The 23,905-nt window shown below is 42.6% G+C and overlaps 1 protein-coding gene across 1 annotated transcript in view; it reads left to right on the forward strand.

Moving 5' to 3' along the window:
* The first annotated feature begins 6,451 nt into the window (after nucleotides 1-6,451).
* Nucleotides 6,452-23,905, forward strand: part of OLFML1 (olfactomedin like 1) — a 30,101-nt gene continuing 12,647 nt past the window's right edge. The window contains exons 1-2 of the mRNA XM_049890277.1: nucleotides 6,452-7,197; nucleotides 9,931-10,219. Of these exons, the coding sequence (XP_049746234.1) occupies nucleotides 7,057-7,197; nucleotides 9,931-10,219 (430 nt within the window). The 5' untranslated portion in view covers nucleotides 6,452-7,056. The remainder of the gene's footprint in view (nucleotides 7,198-9,930; nucleotides 10,220-23,905) is intronic.

Raw genomic sequence — 23,905 nt, forward strand, 5'->3', positions numbered from 1 at the left:
CATCAGGTAATCTGAGAGGCCATCAGGTGATGCATACCGGCTGCAAGGTGGAGGAGAGTGTGATTTAAGTCAGGGGCCAGTTCTGGAAGCAAATATGAAGCATTGAACCCAGGCCAAGAGAAAAGGTGCCATTCAGGAGTTGGTCTATGCAAGAGGGTGGTGTCCAAACAAGGCTCAAGAACTGAGTGGGAGACATATGGCAAAGGCGAGCAGGGTAGCAGAGATTGAGCCCAGAAGAGTCACAATTCGGAGAGGCAGCCTTGCTGGCCAGAGCTACATTTAAAGGACTATCTGTGCCACCCCCTGCAATGGGAGTGTGCCCCACACACGCGCGCGCACACCCATCCACCCTACTTCTTTGCCTATTTCTTACTTGTATTTTAGATCATAGCTTACATGTAACTTACTTACAAAGCCTTCCCTGAGCCTGAGGAATTTAGACTTTATTGGAGAGGACTGGCAGGCAGTCAAGGCTAAGCAGCGGAATAACATGATGAGGTTTGCATGTTGATTCCGTCACCCTGGCTGCAGTTGCATGATAGGCTAGAAGGGGTCAAAATGGAAGCTGCTGTAAACAACACAGGAATCTGGCCATCAACCTTGACTTCCCCCTCTCTAATCATTTAATCAGAAACCACGTCCTACCAATTCTACGTCCTAAATTTTTCTCAAAGACATCCATTTAGTTCTCTCTCCACTGACACTACCTTCGTTACGACTCTCATTGCCTCTCCCCACATCATTGTAACAGCCTCTGAATCAGTCTCCCACACTGAATTTAGCCTTCTTGTCCTCTAATCTGTCCTTTGTCTGGCATCCAGAGAGGTTACTCTAAGACACAAATCTATTCATGTTACTCACTTACTTGAAACTCTCTAATGGTTTTCTCATTGTTCTTACCATAACACCTAAAGTGTTTGACATGTCCTACAAATCTGGCAAGGTCTGGCCTCTGCTTATCCTACTGTAGTGGACATTATGGTGAGCTGTCCAATTCTTCCCTTTAGGACAAGGACACTTGTTACCCCAGCTATGTGAGCATTGCTGCTAACAGCCCACAGCTGAGGCCTTCTTCAGCCCCTCCTCCTCAGGAGCAGCCTTATCTAACAACTGCTTGATGTAGACTTGCCAAGGCACTGTCACTGTCCTCAATTTGGGACATACCTAAAGATTCCTCCTCGATCCAGAGCTCCCCATGGGATTGGTTGAGGTCTTTGTTGCAACTGCATTACAGTTTAACTTCTATCTTTGCTCGATCACGATGCCTTCACTCACTCCCAGGCACATGCAAAGTGATCTCAGAGTCTACTGCCTGGGGTGCTCTACCTACAACACTTTCCCAGCCTCATCGCTCACTCATAGAAAGTTCACACAGAAATTCCTTAATTCCACTAAATGCTTTCTGATTTTTTGCTCTTTGCATATACTGTTGCTTCTGTCTAAAGAATATCCCACCTCTCCTCTCCCCTATCTACTTCATAGGGCTAATTCCTATTCATCCTTCAAATCTCAGCTTATACGTCACCTCCTCTGGGAAGTCTTCCCTGATTTCTCCAGCCCACGTGCCCCACTTCCATGTTGTCATGGGATCCAGTACTACCTCTATCACTGCGTAATTGAAATAACTATAATTCGTTACAATGATGTATCCTTGTGATTGTGTCCCTGTGATGGTTAAGATTGTGTGTCAACTTGGCTGGGCCATGATTCTCAGTGTTTTGGCAGTTGTACGATGTTGTGATCACTTCTGTGTTGAAATTTGATATGTGATCTTCCCCAAAATGAAATCTGCTTAGCGGTACCAGTTGGGGCGGGGCCTGTAGCAGCTCAACCCCTCCCCCTCAGCCTTCATCTCTCTGCCCTCCGCTGCCTACTTCCATCCTACTCACCTTGCCAAGGCTTTTGACTGGTTCTGGATCCTGTGCTGCCTCTTGTTCGTCTGACCTCCAGTTCTTGAGACTTGAGCTAGAAGCTTACCTGCCGATCTTGGGATCCGCTGATCTTGGGATTCGTTGATCTTCACAGCCTGTGAGCAAGAGTCCTGCTCTCCCCTCTGTGGATCTTGGATTTGCCAGCCCCTGCACCTACATGAATCAGGTGAAGCCCTGTGGTCTTGCCTGCTGATCTTGGTATTCATCGACCTTCACAGCCTGTGAGCAAGAGCTCTGCTCTCCAACCTGCCAGTCTGGGGTTTGCCAACCCCTGTGGCTACATGAATCAGGAGAAACTCTATCCTGATCTACAGTCTTGGGATGTTCCAGCTTCTATAATCGAGTGAGCTGTTTCCTTGATATTAATCTATCTATCTATATATATTTATATGCTTTACTGATTTTGCTTCTCTAGAGAACCCAGCCTAAGACAGTCCCCTACTAGGCAATACCCTCTGAGTCTATGTTGTCTATCGTTGTATCTCTAGTGCATAGTCCTATACCTGGAACATAAAAAAAATAAATAAATAACCCCTTGGCACCGAGTTGATTCTGACTCATAGAGACTCTGTAGGACAAAGCAGAACTATCCCATTGGGTTTCCAAGGAGTGGCTTGTGGATTTGAACTGTCGACCTTTTGGTTAGCAGCCTGAGCTCTTAACCACTGTGCCAATGGGTACCCCCCAAATGTTTATTAAATAAGTAAATAAAAAATAAGAAATGAAGAGGCCCTAAGTCAGAAAATATCAGTGGGATAAAAGAAAAGGGAACGGATTTGAAGTATACTTAGGAGGTAAAATTAAAAAGTTCTTGGTAAATGATTAATTGACTGAATATAGGAATAAGAGTGGGGAAAAAGTCTAGAATGACTCCTATAGTTCTACATTAATAAGTAGGTAGAAGATGGTGCTGTCTGCTGAGACAAAGAACACAGAAGAAGTATGAGTTCGCATAGAAAGAGAAATATAGAAGCAGGCCAAGTTTGAGATGTCTGTTCGATATCCAGGTGGAAATGTCTAGTAGGCAGGTAGAAATAGAGTTTGAAATGCTCAAGACTTAGGCCTGGACTTGGAAGTCATCAGTGTGTCACCCAGGAAGATCCCTGACCAATTTATTTCTTACCAAGAACATCCCAGAAACCCTCATTGGAATCTCTCTCCACTTTGTCTCATGGTGCCTCCTACTGCTACTCGGATGGGTGCTGCATCTCTTCTCTTCCTCCTTCCACACCGCTGTCCCAGAGGCAGCCAGCCCACACCTTCCCACCAGAGTACCAATGTCCAGCTTCCCCTCCAATTTCCAAGATTTAGACTTCAAACTATTATGGAAACAGACAAGAGAGAAAGTTATTCTGCCTGGGGTGGGGGTCAAGAGGTGGTATGAGGTTTGAAGGATGAGGTAAGGGTTCACTAGTTACAGAAAGGAGAAAACTCCCAGCCTGAAGGACCCAGATAAACAAAGACACCACAATGCTGAATTTCATGGAGAGTTTGGGAACAATTAGATGTGGCTCTTGTGGAGATTGAGTGTGGGAAATGGTAAGAGATAAAGCAAGAAAGGTTAGGTCAAATCGTAAAGAGCTTTTGTTTTGGCAAAAAACCAGCCAATGCTTTATCTAAAGAGACATAGATAGGGAATTAGAGTCTGCTCCAATCACTCATGCAGGAAACAACGCAATTACTTGTAAAAGGGTGGAAGATTTGAGGATGACGTTAAGGCTAATAGCTATTAGGCAGGGGCAGGATGGAGAATAAGAGATAAAGGGGAAAAGCTGGGAAAAAAGAGACAAGCAGAAAAAAGAGAAAGGAAAGAAATCCTGTTCAGATCTAAGTAATGGATTCGAGTATACTAGACAGGGGGTTCTGTGGTGAGCTGGGCTCTGCGTCCCCAGAGTTTCCTCATCAGTCTGGAGTCGGTCATCACCTCTTCGTAGAAAGGAGGGTGCTGGGAGCAGAGAAGACTCTAGAAATCAGGGGTTCAGTTATTATGGAGGCACAGCAGCAAAAGGAGCCTCAAGTGATGAAGGTGGCAAAGAATTCCAAGAGGAACACGGAGAGCTGGGTGAGATCAGCCCCGGAGGGCTAACTGGACTGGGCATCGATATTCCAACTGGTCATTTAGGGAAAACTGTCAATGCAGGTCTTACAGGTCAAGGACTAGTGAATCCGACCATGTTGAGGAAATAACAGTGGATATCAAAGGCCTTATGTTTCCCCTCTCTGGATACTGGGCAGGAAAGTAGAAGGCTCAGATACTCGCAGAGGAGAAAGGAGGGGTCACTGTGCTTGGTCCCTGTCCTCACTAGCTTATAGTAGCGGTCAAGGCCAGAAGTTAAATGTTAAACTGCAGCCTAAAGTGTCTAAGCCATCTTTCTCATTTTCACCACTACAGCACCCATTGAACCAGGCCAGCTGTGAATAAAATGGCTACAGCTGGCTACTATGAGTCAGTCAAAACTGTGACTAACTCCAAAATGAGCTTGATTTTTCCATATGAAATTTCTGGTCACAAGAACATGAGGATTTCCACCAGGGCTTTGAACCAGTTCATTCCAGTTCAAACCCCTGAGAATTTGCATTTCTAACAAGTTCCCAGGAAGTTATACATAATAATTACTGGAGGATTTTGTTCAAATGTAGATTCTGATTCAGTACATCTAGGGTAGAAATGCAAATTCTCAGCAGGGAACCTGTTAGAAATACAGATTCTTAGCAGGGGTTCAAACCAGAATGAACTGGTTCAACGGCCTGATTCCACTCCAGGTCTGTCCCATGGCTCATCTCTCCTAAGGGGCTAGAGGTGCCCCTGTGGGGTTTGCTAGCTGTGTTTGGAATCACAAAGAGTAAAGAGTAAAGCAAAACTAAAACTAGGTGTGGCCAGTGAGAGCAGAGAGGCCAAGTTTGTCCCTTTGAAGCTGGTGACTACAGAGGGAGAGGTGGGGGGCCTGAATCACTGGTGGGTGGCGAGGGAGTGCCTGCAAGGTCAGCCTGGAGGGCTCTGCAGATAAGCATTTTGAAGCCACCCCAGACCCATGAGGCAGCGGCAGCTCTGGAAGCGGCCCGAGGACTTGTCCTGCAACTGAAGCCTCCTGCTGCATTCCCTCTTACTGACTCTCCACTACTTCTTTAGTGCAAGCTGCATTATAAAATTAAGGTAAGCATACTATAAACAATTAATAATGCCACCAACCAAAATAATTGTGATATAATCAGAGTTTTCTTCCACTGGACTTTATCCATCTTGGTTCAAGTCTCAAAGTTAGGAGTCAAGGTACTTATAGAAGAAAACCACCCAGAGCACCTTTAGCATAAGACTTGATTTGAAAATGCCTGGCATGAGAAGTTTCCGAAAGAACACTCTAACTTGGGGAAGGAGGATGAGTCAGGCAAGACTTTTTATAAGACTTTAGGAGGAGGAGGAGTCAGCTGAAGTCCAGCCAGTTTCTGGAATAGTTCAAAGATGATTCTTAGAAATAGGAAGAATTGTTCTTAAGGATGAGCAGCTATTGTTGGGGCAAACTGGAATTTTTCCAAGGGAGTAGGGCGAAACAGTTAAGGGCTAAAGTCACATGGAAGAAGGGCAGGGAGGAACAGATATTGGGGACAAGAACATAAGAAAAAATCTGTCTTTTGTGTCTCTTCCAGGGACCCAATGCAAATCCACATCCCATAGTTGCCTCAAACCTTCCCCACTTTGGTAGGTGATTAGAAAAGAACTATGGGTGAGCCCATCCATAGAAGAAGAGATTAAGATAAGCAGTGACCTGGACAGAAAAAGCAAAATTGGAAGATTTTACCACTTTGCCCTAGGAACATGATTACCTTCAACTAGGGGGGAGGGGGAGGAGTTGGGTCCTAGTTATTTCTGATCTGCAGCTATAAAACCAGTTGCCATCAGGTCAGTTCCAACTCATGGTGACCCCATGTGTGTCAGAGTAGAATTGTATTCCACAGGGTTTTCAGTAGCTGAGGTTTCAGAAGTAGATCACCAGACCTTTTTTTTGAGGCACTTCTGGGTTGACTTGAACTGCCAATTTTTCTTTTAGCAGCTAAGTACATTAACAATTTGTATCACCCAGGGACTCTGACCTGTAGCTATAACCCATTGTCATCGAGTGGATTCTGACTCACAGCAACCCTATAGGACAGAGTAGAACTGCTCCAGAGGGTTTCCAAGAAGCGCCTGGTGGATTCAAACTGCTGAACTTTCAGTTAACAGCTGTAGCTCTTAATCACTACGGCACCAGGGTAGCTATAACCAAAAAAAAAAAAAAAAAAACCCATTGCTATTGAGTCAACCAAAGGACCTCCTTAAAAGAAGTTTCATTGCCTGATGGCTTGGTCCTGGAAGCATGACCCTACCAATAACTGTTGGCTATTGTGAGCTCCATCCTGAGATTTCTCAGCTGTCAGTCTGGGCTCCCAGGCCTGTAAGCCATTGTAGGTCTCTCCCCAAGCAGCAATCCAGCTCTGTGCACTGGCGGTTCAGAGATAGGAAGATAGTAGTTTTCCTTTTTCCATGCTGTGCCTTTAAGAGCTGCAGGAATGCAAAGGGAGTCTGGAGGAGGGGTGGGGTCTCCCAACAGGACTTCTGGGAAAAGGATCCTGGGAATTTTTGCCAGAAACTAAACTGAGATTTCAACTCTGAAAAGTTGGGGTGGTTTGTGTTGTGTTAGGCCTGTGATTGGCCTGTAGAATCTACCAGGGAGGTGGAAAGCAAAAGTAAAAGAAACGGCTGGGGGAGAGATAACGGAGGGCACCCTTCCCCACCCCCACCCCCAATACACACACAAACCCAGGCCTGGAAGAGGCATGCAACTCTACTCTGGGGAGGGCAAGGGTGGTGGCAACAGATGCTGGACCCAGGAATCTCTCTGCACCAAATCTCCCTGCAAGGCCTCCAGGGACTAACTTACCAACAGCTGGACTTGATCACCAGCTTGCAAACTGAGATCATGCATCTGGTGGAATAACAAGCGGAGTTTGCTCTCCGGCTGTACAAGACGATGTTTTGAGAGGATTTGTCACAGCAGCAGACAGCAGGAGAAAAAGCAGGAGCTACCACCACTTGAGCCCTTGGTTCTTCCCTGAGAACTAACTACTGTATAACAGATTGCACCCCCGGATGGTTTTTAGGACAATGATGGACCTAAGGGGAGCCTCTGCTTTCCTGGTTTTGTGGCTCACAGCTTTTCTCCTTCCACCACAGCGTGCCCAAGACCCAGCTATGGTGCACTACATCTACCAGCGCTTTCAAGTCCTGGAGGTAGGTGGCATCTGTGCACCTTAGGCGGGGAACATGGCTTCCAGAAGTCACCTTATTACCCACACTTCCCTATCGACAGGAATGTATTTTTTCCAGATAGTAAAGGATAAATGAGGAGTCCCTGAGTGGCGCGAATGGTTAAGCGCTGCACTTCTAGCCAAAAGATTGGTGGTTTGAACCCACCCAGAAACTTCTCGGAAGAGAGGCCTGGCAGTCATCTTCCAAAAGGTCACAGACTTGCAAACCCTATGGAGCACTTCTACTCTGCACACATGGGGGGGGCCATGAGTCGGAATTGGTTCTGCAGCAACTAACAACAACAAATAATACATTGCTAAAGTTCCGCTTTAAAAATTATTCATAGGCTAGTGGTTTAGAGCACCAACACCAGAGTCCAGGTTCCACCATTCCCAGACCTTGAATAGATGGGTTCCTTCTCTAGAAAATGAGGATAATAACATAATTAACCTATTAGGCCTATCTGAAGATTTAATAAACTAATCCATATGTAGAACATTGTCTGGCATGGAGGAAATTTCCAAAATATTGTTACTATTGAATAATTCATTTCTTAAAATACCAAAATTAAAAGTTGGTGTCACTCTTTCTTCTTATTTCACTATATCAGGATAATAATGGGTTTTAGTTTTAGTTCTTTTTTTATAATCAACTGCTAGGTCAGTGTCAAAAATTTCGATATCACTGTACTGAGAAACCAAGTCTTGGCTCCTTTTGCCAAACTGGATTTGAATTTAGAAGTGAAAAGATATCAGTGATGTTAAACAGAGAGAAAGTGCTCGGGCTCTCTCACCCAAATGCTGCAGCTACCACCTCATTAAAATTTGCAAAATCAAGCATTTTTAAGGCACAGACCATGCTCCCGGGGACAAGAAGCACTAGCCTTTGCCACACCCCTGATGTTGACATTAACTATCTCATACTCAACACCTTGCTTTCCTACATGTTAAATTCTGACTAATTACATATCTTCTTTCAAAGACACCCTTATTTCCAATATTTGTTTTGTATGTTTTCCAAAAAAAATCTTCACATCCAAATTATTTGGTCACTGTAAAATCTAGTTATAGTCACAGTAAAATAATTCCACAGTGCCGACTGAGAGCATTTCCTAATGTTGTCCAGCCCACAGACTGAGGGCTGGAGCCAGTAGATGAAATGCTCCTGGACAGGTGGCCTCTTGCCCTCTTGCTGCTTCTTTACTTGCCCTCTCACAGCTCCCTCCTCCCCCAGCCTCACTTCCATACAAGTGTCAGAGTCATGTCTGTCTCAGTGCTGCTGTAACAGAAATACCGCAAGTGGATGGCTTTAACAAACAGAAATTTATAAGTCCAAATTCAGGGTGCCAGCTCCAGGGGAAGACTTTCTCTCTCTGCAGCTCTGGGGGAAAGTCCTGACATCAGTCTAGGTCTAGCAGCTTCTCAGCACAGGAATCCTGGGTCCAAAGTGTATGCTCCGCTCCTGACACTTCTGTCTTGGTGGTGTGAGGTCCCTTTGCTTCTCTGCTCAATTCTCTCTTTTATATCTCAAAAGAGATTGACTCAGCATACAACCTGATCCTGTAGATTGAGTCCTGCTTTACTAACATAACTGCTGCTAATCCTGGCTCATTTACATCATAGAGGTAGGATTTACAACACAAAGGGTAGTCACATCAGATCACAAAATGGTGGACAACCACACAATGCTGGGAATCATGGCTTAGCCAATTTGACATAAATTTTAGGGAAACATAATTTACTCCATAACAATGCCTAACCCTGGTCCCTCTGTGTTTAGCACCGACTTGCCCTGGAATCAGGGCTAACCAAATCCCTCCAAGTTTTCCTCAAGACCGTGAGAGTTTATGTCCTGCATGTATGTCTGCAGACAAGTTGCTATTGGTTAATGTAGATTAATAAAAACTCAGTGATGCAATCCACATTGTGAAGGTGTGTGTTTTAGGAATAACAAAGAGGAGATAGGGACTTAGGGAATTATTCTCTCTTCTCTATTTGACTCCAAAAGGAACAGGCTTACGAACTGCTGTTCGGAGTATAAATGTTTACAATTTTTATGGAGAACATTTTTGTAAACTGTCAGATGAGCTTTAAGTGTAAAAATAGCCTTTAACCCACCCATTTCATTTCCATTCTTCATTCATTTATCCTTTCATTCAACAAATATTTACATAGTACCTACTATGTGTTAGGCCCTGTTCTAGGAGCTAAGGAGAGCTTACTTTTGGAAATCTATCCTAAGAAAATAACCAGATAAGTATGTGAGGCTATAAATACAAAGATTTTTTTAGTATCGTTTGAGGGGCAGAAAAATTAAAAACTATGTAAATGTCCATTAAAAAGTCTAATAGAATAAATAATGAAATATCAATTCCATAGTCATCAAAATGTCATAGGTATATATTAATTGGTATTGAAATATGTTCATGCTATATCAGCAAATTAAAAATATATTTTAAAACATACATATAATTACATCATATTTTATAAAATATGTATTTGTATGCCTATTTGTATGGAAAATCTTTTTTCAAGGTTATATACCAATGTATCAGTAGTATCTTTGAATGGAAGAATTATGAGCGATTTTAATTTTTCTTCCTTTTTGATTAATAAAAAACTGAAATCTTTTTCTATGAATGATAGCTATTTATACTATTTGAATAATTTAAATAACTAGAAATAATTGACTTGGGAATTTATTTTCTGACTGAAGCAAGGGCTGGAAAAGTGTACCCAAGCAACAAGGGCATACATTCAAGAATTTCGAGAGTTCTCAGAAAACATATCTGTTATGCTGGGAAGATGTTTGACCCACACAAGGGAGTATAAGAATGCGGTAGATAACTTGCAAAAGAGAGTCGAACGTGCCCAACGGGAGGTTGACTACCTAGAGTACCTCCGGGGATCTGACGTGTGCGTGGAATCAGAGGACAAGATCCTGGCAGAAAAACTAATCCAAGAAGCTGAAGAAGAGAAGCAGATCCGGACTCTCCTGAATGCAAGTAAGAGAAATGTGTCTTTTACTACCCCTTCTTTTTTTTCTAGGGACTCTCACCCTCAGAGAGACGCAGAGTCAGTACAGTTAGGGAGTCTGACTAGTATGGGAGTTAGAACTGGATGTGTGCTCTCATGTGCCTGTGCCAAGAGAGGAGCCTTATCTGAGAACAGGTGTCAGAAGGAAAATCCGTTCTCAGAAAACCACTTTTCCGTTCATGGGGAGTTCCCAAAGACCCTGTGGAAAGTCAGGGCTACAGAGTGTCAGAGTTCAACCCAGGGAGGCCATATCCTGATAGACCTTGCTTTGTGGAGGGATGTGGTTCCAGATCATTCCAGGAAGAGCAGCAGGTTGGTAGATTCTACATCTAGCACCCTGGGAGTAGGGAGCTGTGGCAAACATGCCAAGCAACAGTCTGCAATCAGAAATGATGACAGCCAACCCTCAGGGCTGGGAACTGCAGCAAATTATTATCGTGTGTGCTCTCTGGGACGGTGTTATCCAGGGGATTTGTCTCCAAATTTGTGGTCCATTAGAATCACTTCCGGGCCATTAAAAAGAATGCCTAAGAGCTCAAATTATAATAATAAGTATCAAGCAACAAAAGTATAAATGAGAAGGAAAATTTCCTGTGCATGAGTCCATTTCATTAAAACAATGATGAGGAGTCAAGCCCCACACCTCAGAGTCTGTATGTTGAGGTTTCATTGAAAATAGGAAGGCTTTATTTGTATGCTAGTGCGGGAAACTCCATCAGGGAAACAAGACAAACTGAGTGCCGTCATTGTACTCAAGGTATCACATATGGTCTTACGTGATCTCATGATACTCCAGGGGCCCTTATAAGAAGAAGGGTCTCCCAAAAGGAGGTGGCACTTAATCCAAGTTTTGAACAAAGAAGTTAGATTGGTGAAGAATGGGCAAAGGGTACTTCAAGTGAAGGCACAACAAACACATCAGGTGAATGAGAGTGTGTAGCACCTCAACGTCTCTATAGATCTGCAAACAGGGCTGAGTGAAATCTGTATGGGGCAGGGAAGGTTGACAGCAGGACCCGATAATGAAGGGCCTTGAGAGCTAGGCTAAAAAGGTTAAACTTTACTAAGAAAACTATAGAGAAGCACTGAAAGATTTTAAGCTGAGGCATGACATGATGGAAGAGGGCAAGACTAGGGGAATATAACAGTAATTTGGGCAACAAGTCATGGTGTCTGCATTTAATGTCAGTGGGACAGAGACGAGCAGAGGATTTAGAGCCATTGAGAGCTGGAATCCAAATGGCTTGATGACTGATGTGAAAGATGACTGAGAGGGACGAGCCCAGGATGCTTCCCAGGTTTTTGGCTTAGGCGATTGTGTGGTTGATGTGTAATATGCTGAGATAGGAAACCCAGGAAGAGGGGCAGATTATTTTATTTTTTCAGAGTACTTATTACTCTGAAATTTTCTTGTCAATTTGCTTATTACTTATTTTCTGCCTCCCCTTTTAGAATGCTGGCACTATGAGAGCTTGAACCCTGCTTTTCTTGTTCTGTGTTCAGTAAATATCTGTCAGTGGATAACTAAGTGAATAAATGAATGGATGGATTGTCAGTACAGACAATTAGTCTTTGGCAGGAAAGAGAACATCTTATCCTCTGAGTCAGAAGAGAGAGAAGACATCTATAATATGAAGCAGTTAGTTAAGGTAATCTTAGTGATTCTTTTCGGCCTGACCATGTCTAAGTCTAGAGATGAGTCATTCTCTGAGAGCGAGCAGCCAGGGTAAGAGTATGGCGAGGGAAGGAAAGGAACAAAAATGGGCCAGTGGAGAGGGTTGGGTGTTAATGAGGGCTGAGCTGTAATGTGTCTGAAAATTCACCTCAGGGGACTGGATCCTTAGGCTGCTCACTGAACACACTCAGCCTATCAGGCCTGTACTCTGCTCCCTATTTCCTTGGCATCCTTTCTCCATCATCTTGACCCCTAAATCCCTCAGTTGGGACAGCCTCAGGGTTGCCCCTTCCCACTCTACCTAGAACCCAGGGAGGTCCTGAGTTTGGGCTTCCTGTGTTTTCAACCTCCATGATGGCACAGTGGTTAAACAGTTTGGCTGCTAACCAACAGGTCAGCAGTTCAAACCCACCTGTTGCTCCACAGGAGAAAGATGTGACAGTCGGCATCCATAAGAATTTGGAAACCCTGGTGGCGTAGTGGTTAAGTACTACAGCTGCTGACCAAGAGGTCCGCAGTTCGAATCCACCAGGTGCTCCTTGGAAACTCTATCAGACAGTTCTACTTTGTTCTATAGGGTCGCTATGAGTCAGAATTGACTCGATGGCAGTGGGTGTTTTGGTTTTTATCTTCTGCTCAATCCTTCAAACCATGGAGGCCTGAAATATTCCCTTTCCCAGCTCCATGGCGAGTGAAAATTTCTCTTTCAACATCTTAGAGACTGCTGCTTCTGCGTCTGTTGCCTCTGGAGTGCTCATTTGATGGGTTGCCTATTCATGAGTCAACAGACACTCATTGCTCGTCACTATCGGACGGGCACACTGCTACCCGATAGGGATAGATGATGGAGTAAGATGTGACTGCCCCCTACACTAGTTTTCTTACTGATCATCCTGCCTCTGGTCTTGTCCCCTACAATCCATCTACTCTTATGTAGACCTTCCCACAACACAAAACGAATCATATTACTTCTCAGTGCAGAATTTTTATCATTGTTTGCCATCAATTATCAACAATTTAAAAATCCATTTAAATCTCTTAGCCTTTTATGTAGGGAAAAAACAAAAACAAACCAGTTGCTATCAAGTTGATTCTGACTCATGGCGATCCTAAGTGTGTCAGAGTAGAACTGTGCTCTGTAGTGTTTTCAGTGGCTGATTTTTCAGAAGTAGATGGCCAGGCCTTTCTTTCATGGCACCTGTGAGTGGACTCAAATCTCCAACCTTTCCATTAGTAGTGGAGAACATTAACTGCTTGGGCCACCCAGGAAAAGTATATAGGGAAAGCTCTTCATAAAGTGGCCCACGCTAATCTCCACAAATTACCCCGTACAGTTCCAACTTAAAGAAAAAATTCCTCCTGACCCCTTACGACTCCAAAATGCTTCCTCCGTTAACACTCCAGCTCCCCACCAAGCAGATTAGCCCTCAGTGCTCCACGAGTGGCTCATTCAGTCTCCAAGGAAGCATCTAACACACTCTTCAACCAGAGCGTGAACATGTTGAGGTCTTCATTTCTGTTTCATAGAGTCTAGGTCAGGCCTGCCATGAAGGAGGCCATAAAAATTGTTTATAGAAGGGTTACCGATGGCAGAGGCCCCTCAGAGCTGTCTAGGGAGAGACAAGCCTGTAAACAATCACAACTGTGTGATTAGTGCTCTCCTGACCTGTTGTTTTTAGAGGTTCTCTGTCCAAGAGTAAACTTTGGAATGCCAGTTTACCCCCTTCTCGAGATGCTGTTTCGTATTTTATGTATCGTGTCCTCCCCTACTTTTTCTTGTCATTTCTGTTAGTAATGCTATAGTATATTGGTTTTCTAGTGCTGCGTAATAAATTACCACAAATGTAGCAGCTTAAAACAATACACGTTTATTATCTTCGAGTTCCTATGGGTCAAGAGCCCAGGCACAGCTTAGCTGAACCTTCTGCTAAGGGCCTCACAAGGCTGCAATCCAAATATCGGCCAGGCTATGATCTCACATAGAACTCAGAGTTCTCTTCCAAGCTCTTTGAGTCTGTTGGCAGAACTCAGTTCTTCACGGTTGTTGGATCAAAGCCCTCAGCTTCTACCAGCTGCCCCTGTCACAGGCCGTTCACAACATGGCTGTTTTGAGGCCAGGAGGAGAGTGCCCCTCTTCAAAAAGGGCACAGTCCCTCTTTTAACAGTTTTCATCTAATTAAGTTAGGCCCACCCTCAAGAATCTCTCTTCTGATTAACTCAAAGTCAACTGATTGGGGACCTTAATTACATCTGCAAAATCCCTCACCTTTTCCATATAAGGAAACCCTGATGGCACAGTTGTTAAGTAATACGGCCATTAACCAAAAGGTCGTCAGTTAGAATCTACCAGGCGCTCCTTGGAAATCCTATGGAGCAGTTCTAGTCTGTTCTATAGGGTTGGTATGAGTCGGAATCAACTCAATAGCAACATTTTTTTTTTTTTTGCCATAATGAAGTAACCTAAAGTGATATCGCATCATATTCACAGGTCCCATTCACACTCAAGGGGAAAGCATTATATGGGGCATGTACCCAGTGAAGATGCATCTTGCAGGGCAGCTCAGAATTCTGCCTACCACAATAGCTGTGTTAGTCATCTAGAGTTGCTGTAATGAAATACCACAAGTGGATGGCTTTAACAAAGAAATTTATTTTCTCACAGTCTAGTAGGCTAAGAGTCCAGATTTAGGGCTTCAGCTCCAGGGGAAGGCTTTCTCTCTCTGTCGGCTCTGGAGGAAGGTCCTTCTCATCAATCTTCCCCTGGACTAGGAGCTTCTCAGCGCAGGGACCCTGGGTCCAAAGGACATGCTCTTCTCCTGGCACTACTTTCCTGGTGGTACGAAGTCCCCCTGTCTCTCTGCTCACTTCTCTCTTTTATATCTCAAGAGATTGGCTTAATATACAATCTAATCTTGTAGATCTCATCAACATAACTGCCATTAATCCATCTCATTAACATCATAGTGATAGGATTTACAACACATAGGAAAATCACATCAGATGACAAAATGGCGGACAATCACACAATACTGGGAATCTTTGCCTAGCCAAATTGATACAGATGCTTTTGGGGGGCACAATTCGATCCATGACAACACCCTAGTCTGTTAGGACAAGCTGGTGTTAATTACCTGTACCCACCCTCTTCCCAGAAGCCTCCCATCTTCCCATTCTTCTAACCTTGGCCTGCAGGAACTTTTCTAGCAATAGAACTTCAACTAAAATCCTAAAGATCCAAGTCAGCACCCTTGTATGGGCAGATACCCTGGGATTATGAGCTAAAGAGGAGTTGTCAGAAGTAAAATCACAGGATTTTATTCACACATACACATTGTCTGAGGAAGATAGTTTCACTGGAAAGACTCTAGGGAAAGAATGATGCAACTTCCTGGGAAAATTCAACCTTGTATCTCCGGATACTTCCAGGAAATTCTAGCATTAGTCTAAATGATTCTCATTTATTCTGGGGCTATTTCCCAGGCAACTGCTACTAAAGTACAGGTTCTGGGGATAACAATTAAGATAGAGTTGCTCTATAATAAAGCCATTTCCTATAGAGATGTTCCCAAGTCTTCAGTCTTTATTTAAATATGATCCCCAAATAATGCTTACATGAGGCCAACTAAATGAATAATTTCTTTTGCAAGGATCAGCACAAAGCTGGTTCCTATGAGGCGGAGGTTAAAAATGTCCAGCTTTTCCAAATTGCTCTGCCACTCTATCATCTCTAATATCAACTATTTTTCCTCCCCTCAGTACTCTCCCTTCTGTCTTTGAGGTCCATAATTTGCTGCAGCATTTCACAGAACTCAAGAACTATGTCAAGTAAATGGCTCATGTAGTTTTGGAGGCTGGCAAGTCCCAAATCCATGGATCAGGTGCAGGGGCTGATGAACCCAAATCAGTAGGCCAGAGGACAGGCTGCTGACTCACAAGGCTGTGGAAGCTGGCATATCAGGTCAGATGGTAGGCTGCTGGCTCATGGGGCTATGGAAGCTGGCAAATCTCAGAATCTGCAGGTCAGACAGCAGGCTGCTGGCTCAAGCTTTAAGAACTGGGGGTCATATGATGTTGAGCTGTATGCAGGATCCAGAGAGAGAAAGAGAGAGAGAGCCCCAGAGAGCACCCACATATATACATGGGTTGCACACCACACCCCAGGGAAGGGTGTGACTTGAGTAAGGGTGGGATTTGGGTCATGCCCTCCTGCAAGGCTGTGACTCAAGATGTACCCCACACTAATCCTGCCTCATTAACATGTAGAGGTTAGGATTTACAACACATAAAACAAAACAAAACAAAAAAATAAACCTGTTGCCGTGGAGTTGATTCTGACTCATAGTGACCCTATGGAATGGAGTAGAACTGCCCCATAAGGTTTCCAAGGAGCCCCTGGTGGACTCGAACTGCTGACCTTTTGGTTAACAGCTGTAGCTCTTAACCACCATGCCACCACAGTTTGCACAACACATAAAATGGAGGATAATTAGGATAATTACATCAGATCACAAAATGGAGGACAGCCACACAATACTAGGAATCATGGCCTAACACCAACCACCACACCTTATTAGGGTTTCAGACACCTTATTTAAATGGTCCCACTCAATCAGTGTGTGTGGGAGTCACAAAGACCATGGCTAAAAAAACCAACAAGACCATGGCTAAAAAAAAAGGCTAGAAGGGCTATATTAAGTAATTCACTGCACCGAAGGCCACCTTCTGGCTCTTTTAGCCATTGGCCCTTTCATACTTGAAGGATTAACTTCCTCCTCCCAATCATTTTACCAGTCAAAAAGTCATTATCAATTGGTCCTTCAGTAGGGCACAGAGTCATCCAGGTGAGGTTACTCAGTACCAGTATTCAGGTCTGCTGCAGGTGTACATCTGATCTGGTCAGGTTCTCCAAAAGTTATCTTGTCTTCACCCTTTCTGGCCTCTGATAAAGTATAACTAAGAGAAGATTATTCCCTTATTCTGAGTCTCTCTCAAGGTATCAGCATAATGTTAGATTTCCTCCGACTACATAACCCACTTTACATTCCTTTACTTCAGCTATTATTTCTCCCTCCTTCCATTTGTCATTTATTTTTAAACCCAAAATTTTCCACCTTGGGAAGAGACATGAGGCTCAGCTGCTGTGCCAGTCCAGATTGCTGGTAGCAAGAACAGTCTAACAAGTGCTTCCCATTCAGTCCACTCCCATTCATGTTGGGTAGGGTTACATAGGTACAACACTGTGGGCTGTCTCACCCATGAGGCAATATGGCAGTATTCACTGTCAACCCCAATTTTTCCAGTTGGGGGAAGATACAGACCATCTCATCAGGTCCTTGAGAATTCTGGTGTGCAGGTTCCGGGGTGTATTTACAGTCTCTTGTTTAGGAATCACCCCTACTTCTGGCACCTGCGGCTGCATCCCTGGTCCTGGGACCACAGCATCTGGCAGGAAAAAAGCAATTTTATGTGATGTGAGGCACCAACGCCCTCCCCCACCCTCTCTTCCTCAGATCCTCCAGGGAAGCATAGGAACCTGTCCAGTAGTGATCCTCCCTTTGTTCCCCTCATGTTGTGGGTGAGCACACACTCATGAAGGCATGTGACCCAGCCTGTCATGCCTTTATATCCTCCCATTTTAGATAACAAATGTTTCAACTGCCCATTCCAATTCTCTATCAAACCGTTATTCTAAGGGTGGTATGCAACATAGTATGTCCATTTTATATGATGTTTCTTGGCCCATTACTGCACCCTGTAAGCTGTAATGTGTGTCCCTTGGTCTGATGAAATATAACTTGATCTCCCAAATTGGTACAGTCTCTTTTGTTGCAATCCCTTAATGATGTTTTGGCATTTGCATCTTTCACAGGATATGCAAAGCCCAGTCCAGAGTAAGTATCTATTCCTGTGAGGATGCATTTGTAGCCACCTGGTGCCACCAGTGTCATTGGTCCAATACAGTCAATTTGTCAGCTGTGTGTAGGGCCTTCCCTCTGGGAAATCTGCCCCATAGCCATCTGCAGCCTCTGTATTTCTTGCTGGCAAACAGAGCAGTCCTTATTGGCATTTTGTGCCTCAGAGAGTGCTAGAGGGATGTGTCTAGATTCATCCCGTCTCTGCACTGCTGCAGCACCCCCATGTCCACTCAGTTCATGAACCCAATTGGCCACCTCAAGTAAGTATACCAACAGGTCCACTTGCTGATTCCAACAGCCTCCAGATCCAGGAAGGGAATTCTTTTGATGGGCATCAACATCTCCTACTCTAATGTTGTTGTTGTTAGGTGCCATTGAGTTGGTTCCAACTTACAGCGACCCTGTGTACAACAGGATGAAACACTGCCCTGTCCTGCATCATCCTCACAATTGTTGGTATGTATTTTTTTTTTTTTTTTATGATTGCGCCCATTGTTGCAGCCACTGTGTCAATCCATCTCCTTGAGGTTCCTCCTTTTTTTTTTTAACCCTCTTCTTTACCGAACATGATGTACTTCTCCAGGGACTGATCCCTCCTGATAATATGTCTGAAGTAAGTGAGATGTAGTCTCACCATTCTTGCTTCCAAGCAGCATGGGTTGTATTTCTTCCAAGACAGATTTATTCACTTTTTTGGCAGTCCATGGTATATTCGGTATTCTTCACCAACACCACAATTCAAAGTCATCAATTCTTCTTTGGTCTTCCTTATTCATTATCCGGCTTTCACATGCATATGAGACGACTGAAAACAGCATGGCTTGGGTGACCATAGTCTTCAGGTGACACCTTTCCTTTTCAACACTTTAAAGAGGTCTTTTGCAGCAGATTTACCCTAAGACAATGGGTATTATGATTTTTTGACAGCTGCTTCATGGGCGTTGGCTGTGGATCCAAGTAAAATAAAATCCTTGACAACTTCAATCTTTTCTCTATCATGATGTTGCTTATTGGTTTAGTTGTGAGGATTTTCATTTTCTTTATGTTGAGGTGCAATCCATACTGAAGGCTGTGGTCTTTGATCTTCATCAGTAAATGCTTCAAGTTCTCTTCACTTTCAGCAAGCAGGTTGTGTCATCTGCATAACACAGGTTGTTAATGAGTCTTCCTCCAATCCTGATGCCCCGTTCTTCATATAGTCCAGCTTCTCAGATTATTTGCTCAGCATACAGATTGAACAGGTATGGTGGAAGGATACAACACTGACGTACACCTTTCCTGACTTTAAACCACACAGTATCCCCATGTTGTGTTGAAACAGGACAACTGCCTCTTGATCTATGTATAGTTCCTCATGAGCACAATTAAGTGTTCTGGAATTCCCATTCTTTGTAATTTTATCCATAATTTGTTATGATCCACACAGTCGAATGCCTTTGCATAGTCAACAAAACACAGGTAAACATCCTTCTGGTATTCTCTGCTTTCAGCCAGGATACATCTGATATCAGCAATGATATCCCTCATTCCATGTCCTCTTCTGAATTCAGCTTGAATTTCTGGCAGTTCCCTGTTGATATACTGCTGCAGCCACTTTTGAATGATTTTTAGCAAAATTTTACTTGTGTGTGACATTAATGATATTGCTTGATAATTTCTGCGTACTCTAATGCACCCTCTAAATTCCTAGAGTGCTTTCCATAGCTCCATGGCACACAAGCATCCCCTTATTAGCCCAATTTTCCATCGCTCATTTGCCTGACCATATAGCCAGACCATTGGCCACTGCCCATGAATTAGTAAAAATCCAAACATAGGGGCTCTCACCATTGCCCAGTTATTCCATATGGCTAGGAAAACAGCATATAGTTCAGCCCATTGAGCTGACCTGTTCTTACCTTCTTCAGTTAGGGTCTTTCCATCTGCTGTTCTTAATACAGTAGCTTTCCACATCAGATGTTGTCATGTACCCTGAAACCGCCAACTGTGAACCAAGCAGCCTTCTGCTCGTCCGTAGAAAGTTGTTTATAGGGCACTGTCTGTGTAGCAATAGGCTGTGGCAGCTTCTCATGTGATTCCAGGATAGAACCTATGGGAAAAGAGACTACCTGCTCATGCATATAGTGGGTGCCTCCCTGCATTCCTCCAGTAGCTTGTTCTTGTATGAACCATTTCCATTTTATTATGGAACTGATTTGGGCACCACCTTCCTTCTTAGAGTGTTTCTTCTACAGGCGGATATCCAGTTTTGCCAGCACCATTTATTAAAGTGATTTTTTCTGCCCTGTTGAATGGATTTTGACCCCTTGTCAAAAATCAGTTGTCCATAAATGGCTGGGTTTAATTCCGAGTTCTCAGTTCTATTTCTGTGGTCTATGTGTCTGTCACTGAGCCACCACCAGGCTGTTTTGATTTCAGTGGCCGTGTAATATGTTTTGATATTTGGGGAGTGTGAGGCTTCCTGCTTTGTTCTTTTTCTTCAATATCGCTTTGATTAATCCGGGTTTCTTTGCTTTCCATATGAAGTTGGTCATTAGTTTCTCCATTTCAGTAAAGAATGTTGGTGGGAATTTGTATCAGATGGGTTGCATTGTATCTGTAGATTGCTTTAGGTAGAATTGACATTTTCACTATATTAAGTTTTCCAATCCCTGAGCACGGGATGTCTTTCCATTTTTGTAGGCCTCTTTTAGTCTCTTGTAGTAGTGTTTTATAATTTTCATTGTATAAGTCTTTTATGTCCCTGGTTAGGTTAATTCCTAGGTATTTTATTGATTTGGGACTATTGTAAATGTTATCTTTTTCTTGATTTCTTTTTTGGAGTACCCTGTTAGTGTAGAGGAACCCAACTGATTTTTGTGTGTTTATCTTATACCCTACAACATTACTGAATTTTTAAAATAAGTTCCAGCAATTTTCTTAAGGAATCTTTAGGGTCTTCTATGTATGGGATGGTGTCATATGACTGCAATATAGTTTCACTTCTTCCCTTGTGATTTGGATAACTTTTATTTCTCTTCTTGTCTTACTGGTCAGGCAAGTACTTTGAGTATAATTTTGAGGGCATCCTTGTTATATTCCTTTTCTCAGAGGGAAGGTTATCAGCCTTTCTCTGTTGAGTATAATGTTGGCTATTGCTTTTGTATATATGCCCTTAATTATGTTAAGAAATTTCTCTTCTATTCCTATTTTGCTGAGAGTTTTTATCAGGAAAGGATGTTGAATTTTATTGAATACCTTTTCTGCATCAATTGATATGCTCATGTGGTTCTTTTCCTCTGTTTTATTTATATGGTAGATTACATAAATTGATTTTCTAATGTTGAACCACCCATGTAGTCCTGGTATGAATACCACTTGATCATGGTGTATGATATTTTTGATATGTTGCTGAAGTCTGTTGGCTAGAATTGAAAAATTTTGCATCTATGCTCATAAGGGATATTGGTCTGTAATTTTCTTTCTTTCTTTTTTTGTGTGCAATGTCTTTGCCTGGTTTAGGTATCAGGGTTGGCTAACTTCATAGGAAGAGTTTGCTAGTGTTCCTCCCTCTTCTATATTTTTGAAGAAATTGAGTAGGTTTGGTGTCAACTCTTCTCTGAATGTTTGGTAGAATTCTCCAGTGTAGCCATCTGTTCCTGGGCTTTTTTTGTAGTTGTTGGCAGATTTTTGATGACATCTTCAATCTCTTCTTTTGTAATGGGTCTGTTTAAATATTCTACTTCTGTTGTGTTAGTTTGGGTAGGTAGTGTGTTTCTAGTAATTTGTCCATTTCATCTAGGTTGGAGTACAATGTTTCATAGTAATCTGTTACAATTTTCTTTATCTCTGTTCGTTTGGTTGTAGTGTCACGAATTTCATTTCTTATTCTGGTTATTTGCCTCTTCTGGTTTTTTTCTTTTGGAAGTGTAGCCAGGGATTTGTCTATTTTATTAATTCTTTCAAAGAACCAACTTCTGGTTTTGTTAATTCTATTGTTTTTCCATTTTTTATTTCACCTGTTTCTACCCTGATCTTTGCTTATTTCCTTTTTCCTGGTAGCTTTTAGCTTCTTTTGCTCTGCCTTTTCTGTTCGTTCAACTTGTCAATTTAAGTTAATGATTTTGGGTCTTCTTTTTTAATGTAGGCATTTATTGCTATGAATTCCCCACTGAGTACTGCTTTTGCTGTGTCTCAAAGATTTTGATAAGCTGTGTTTTCATTTTTGTTCGATTCTGGGACTTTTTAACATTTCACTTGCGATTTTTTCTATGACCCAATAGTTTTTTAATAGTTTATTATTTAGTTTCCATGTATCTATTTTTCCTGCTGTTGAATAGGATAACATCTTCATCCTCCCAAAGCATGCAGTGGAGAGGACGTCTAAGTAAACCCAGGATAACAGCCCAGAATGATTACTACTCTGCTGGAAGGATACACAGAGGGCAGGCATTTAAGTAGACAGGGTCAGGACAGCAGCAAAAGGGGGGTAACAGGAAGCTGGAAACACTTCTCAAGGCAGACATCTTCATACCATTGTGGTCTGAGAAGATGCTTTGTATGATTTCAGTCTTTTAAAATTTGTTTAGACTTGTTTTGTGTCCTAGCATATGGTCTCATAGAAAATGATCCATGTACACTGGAGAATAATGTATATTGTACTGATGCAGGGTGGAGTGTTCTATATATGTCTGTTAGTCCAACTGGCTCGTGGTTTTGTTTGAGTTCCCAATGTCCTCAGTGATCTTATTTTTAGATGTTCTGTCTATAATTGATAGTGGTGTGTTGAAGTCCCTTAGTATTATTGTGGAGTTGTCTATTTCTCCTTTCATATTAGTCAGTATTCCTTTCATGTTTATTTTGGAGCATTGCTATTAGGTGTATATATATAATTGTTATGTCTTCTTGCTGGATTGATCATTTTATTATTATGTAATGTCCTTCTTTATCTCTTGTAATATATTTTGATTTACAGTCTATTTTATCTGATATTAGTATGGCTACCCCTGCTTTTTCTTGTATACTGGTTGCATGGAATATTTTTCTCTATCCTTTTATTTTCAGTCTGTCTGTGTCCTTATGTCTAAGGTGTGTTTCTTGTAGATAGCAAGAGGATGGATCATGCATTTTTATCCATTATGCCACTCTCTGCCTTTTGCATGGGGGCATTTAGACCATTTACATTTAAGGTATTACTAAAATTGAAGTGTGTACCTCACTCATTTTACTATTTGTTTTTGGAGTGTTTCATATCTTCTTTGTTTTTTATTATGACTTTTCTGTTTTTGTTTGTATTTGGCTGCTTTCTTGTGATGAATATTTTTGCTTCCTTTCTTCTGAGTATTTTTTCTCAGTGATTTAGTGCTTACCACGCATATTACATTACACAACTTACAATTGCAACAATGTTTAATGTATGAATAACAGTTAACATACTACCTTAACATGCTAAATCTGTTCCTCATATCCAGACATTTGTCTTGAAGCATTGAATAGGATAACATCCTTATCCTCTCAGAGCATGCAGTGGAGAGGACATCTAAGTAAACCCAGGATAACAGCCCGGAATGATTACTGCTCTGCTGGAAGGATACACAGATGGCAGACATTTAAGTAGACAGGGTCAGGACAGCAGCAAAAGGGGGGTAACAGGAAGCTGGAAACACTTCTCAAGGCAGACATCTCCAGCTCAGTTTTAATTACAGAAAAGAATTAAGTGAATAATAGAGCCAAGGAGGAGCCCTGGTGGTGCAGTAGTTAAGAGCTACAGTTCCTAACCAAAAGCTTGGCAGTTTGAATCCACCAGCCACTCCTTGGAAACCCTATGGGGCCAGTTCTACTCTATAATACAGGGTCACTATGAGTTGGAATTGACTCTACGGGGGGGGGGGCAGTTTAGAGCCAAGGACATTTCAAGCAAGTGGAATAGCATGTAAAGGCACAGAAATATAACCAAGCTCAATGTGTTTATGGAGCAAGTTGTTCAGTACAGCTCAGGTGAAAAAGGAATTCATGGAGAGGAGAAGAAAGAACTAGACAGAGCTAAACTCCTTTGTGCTAAGCTAATTCACACTTCCAAGCTATCA

Source organism: Elephas maximus, chromosome 7, assembly GCF_024166365.1.
Source record: "Elephas maximus indicus isolate mEleMax1 chromosome 7, mEleMax1 primary haplotype, whole genome shotgun sequence".
NCBI classification, from domain to species: Eukaryota; Metazoa; Chordata; class Mammalia; order Proboscidea; family Elephantidae; genus Elephas; species Elephas maximus.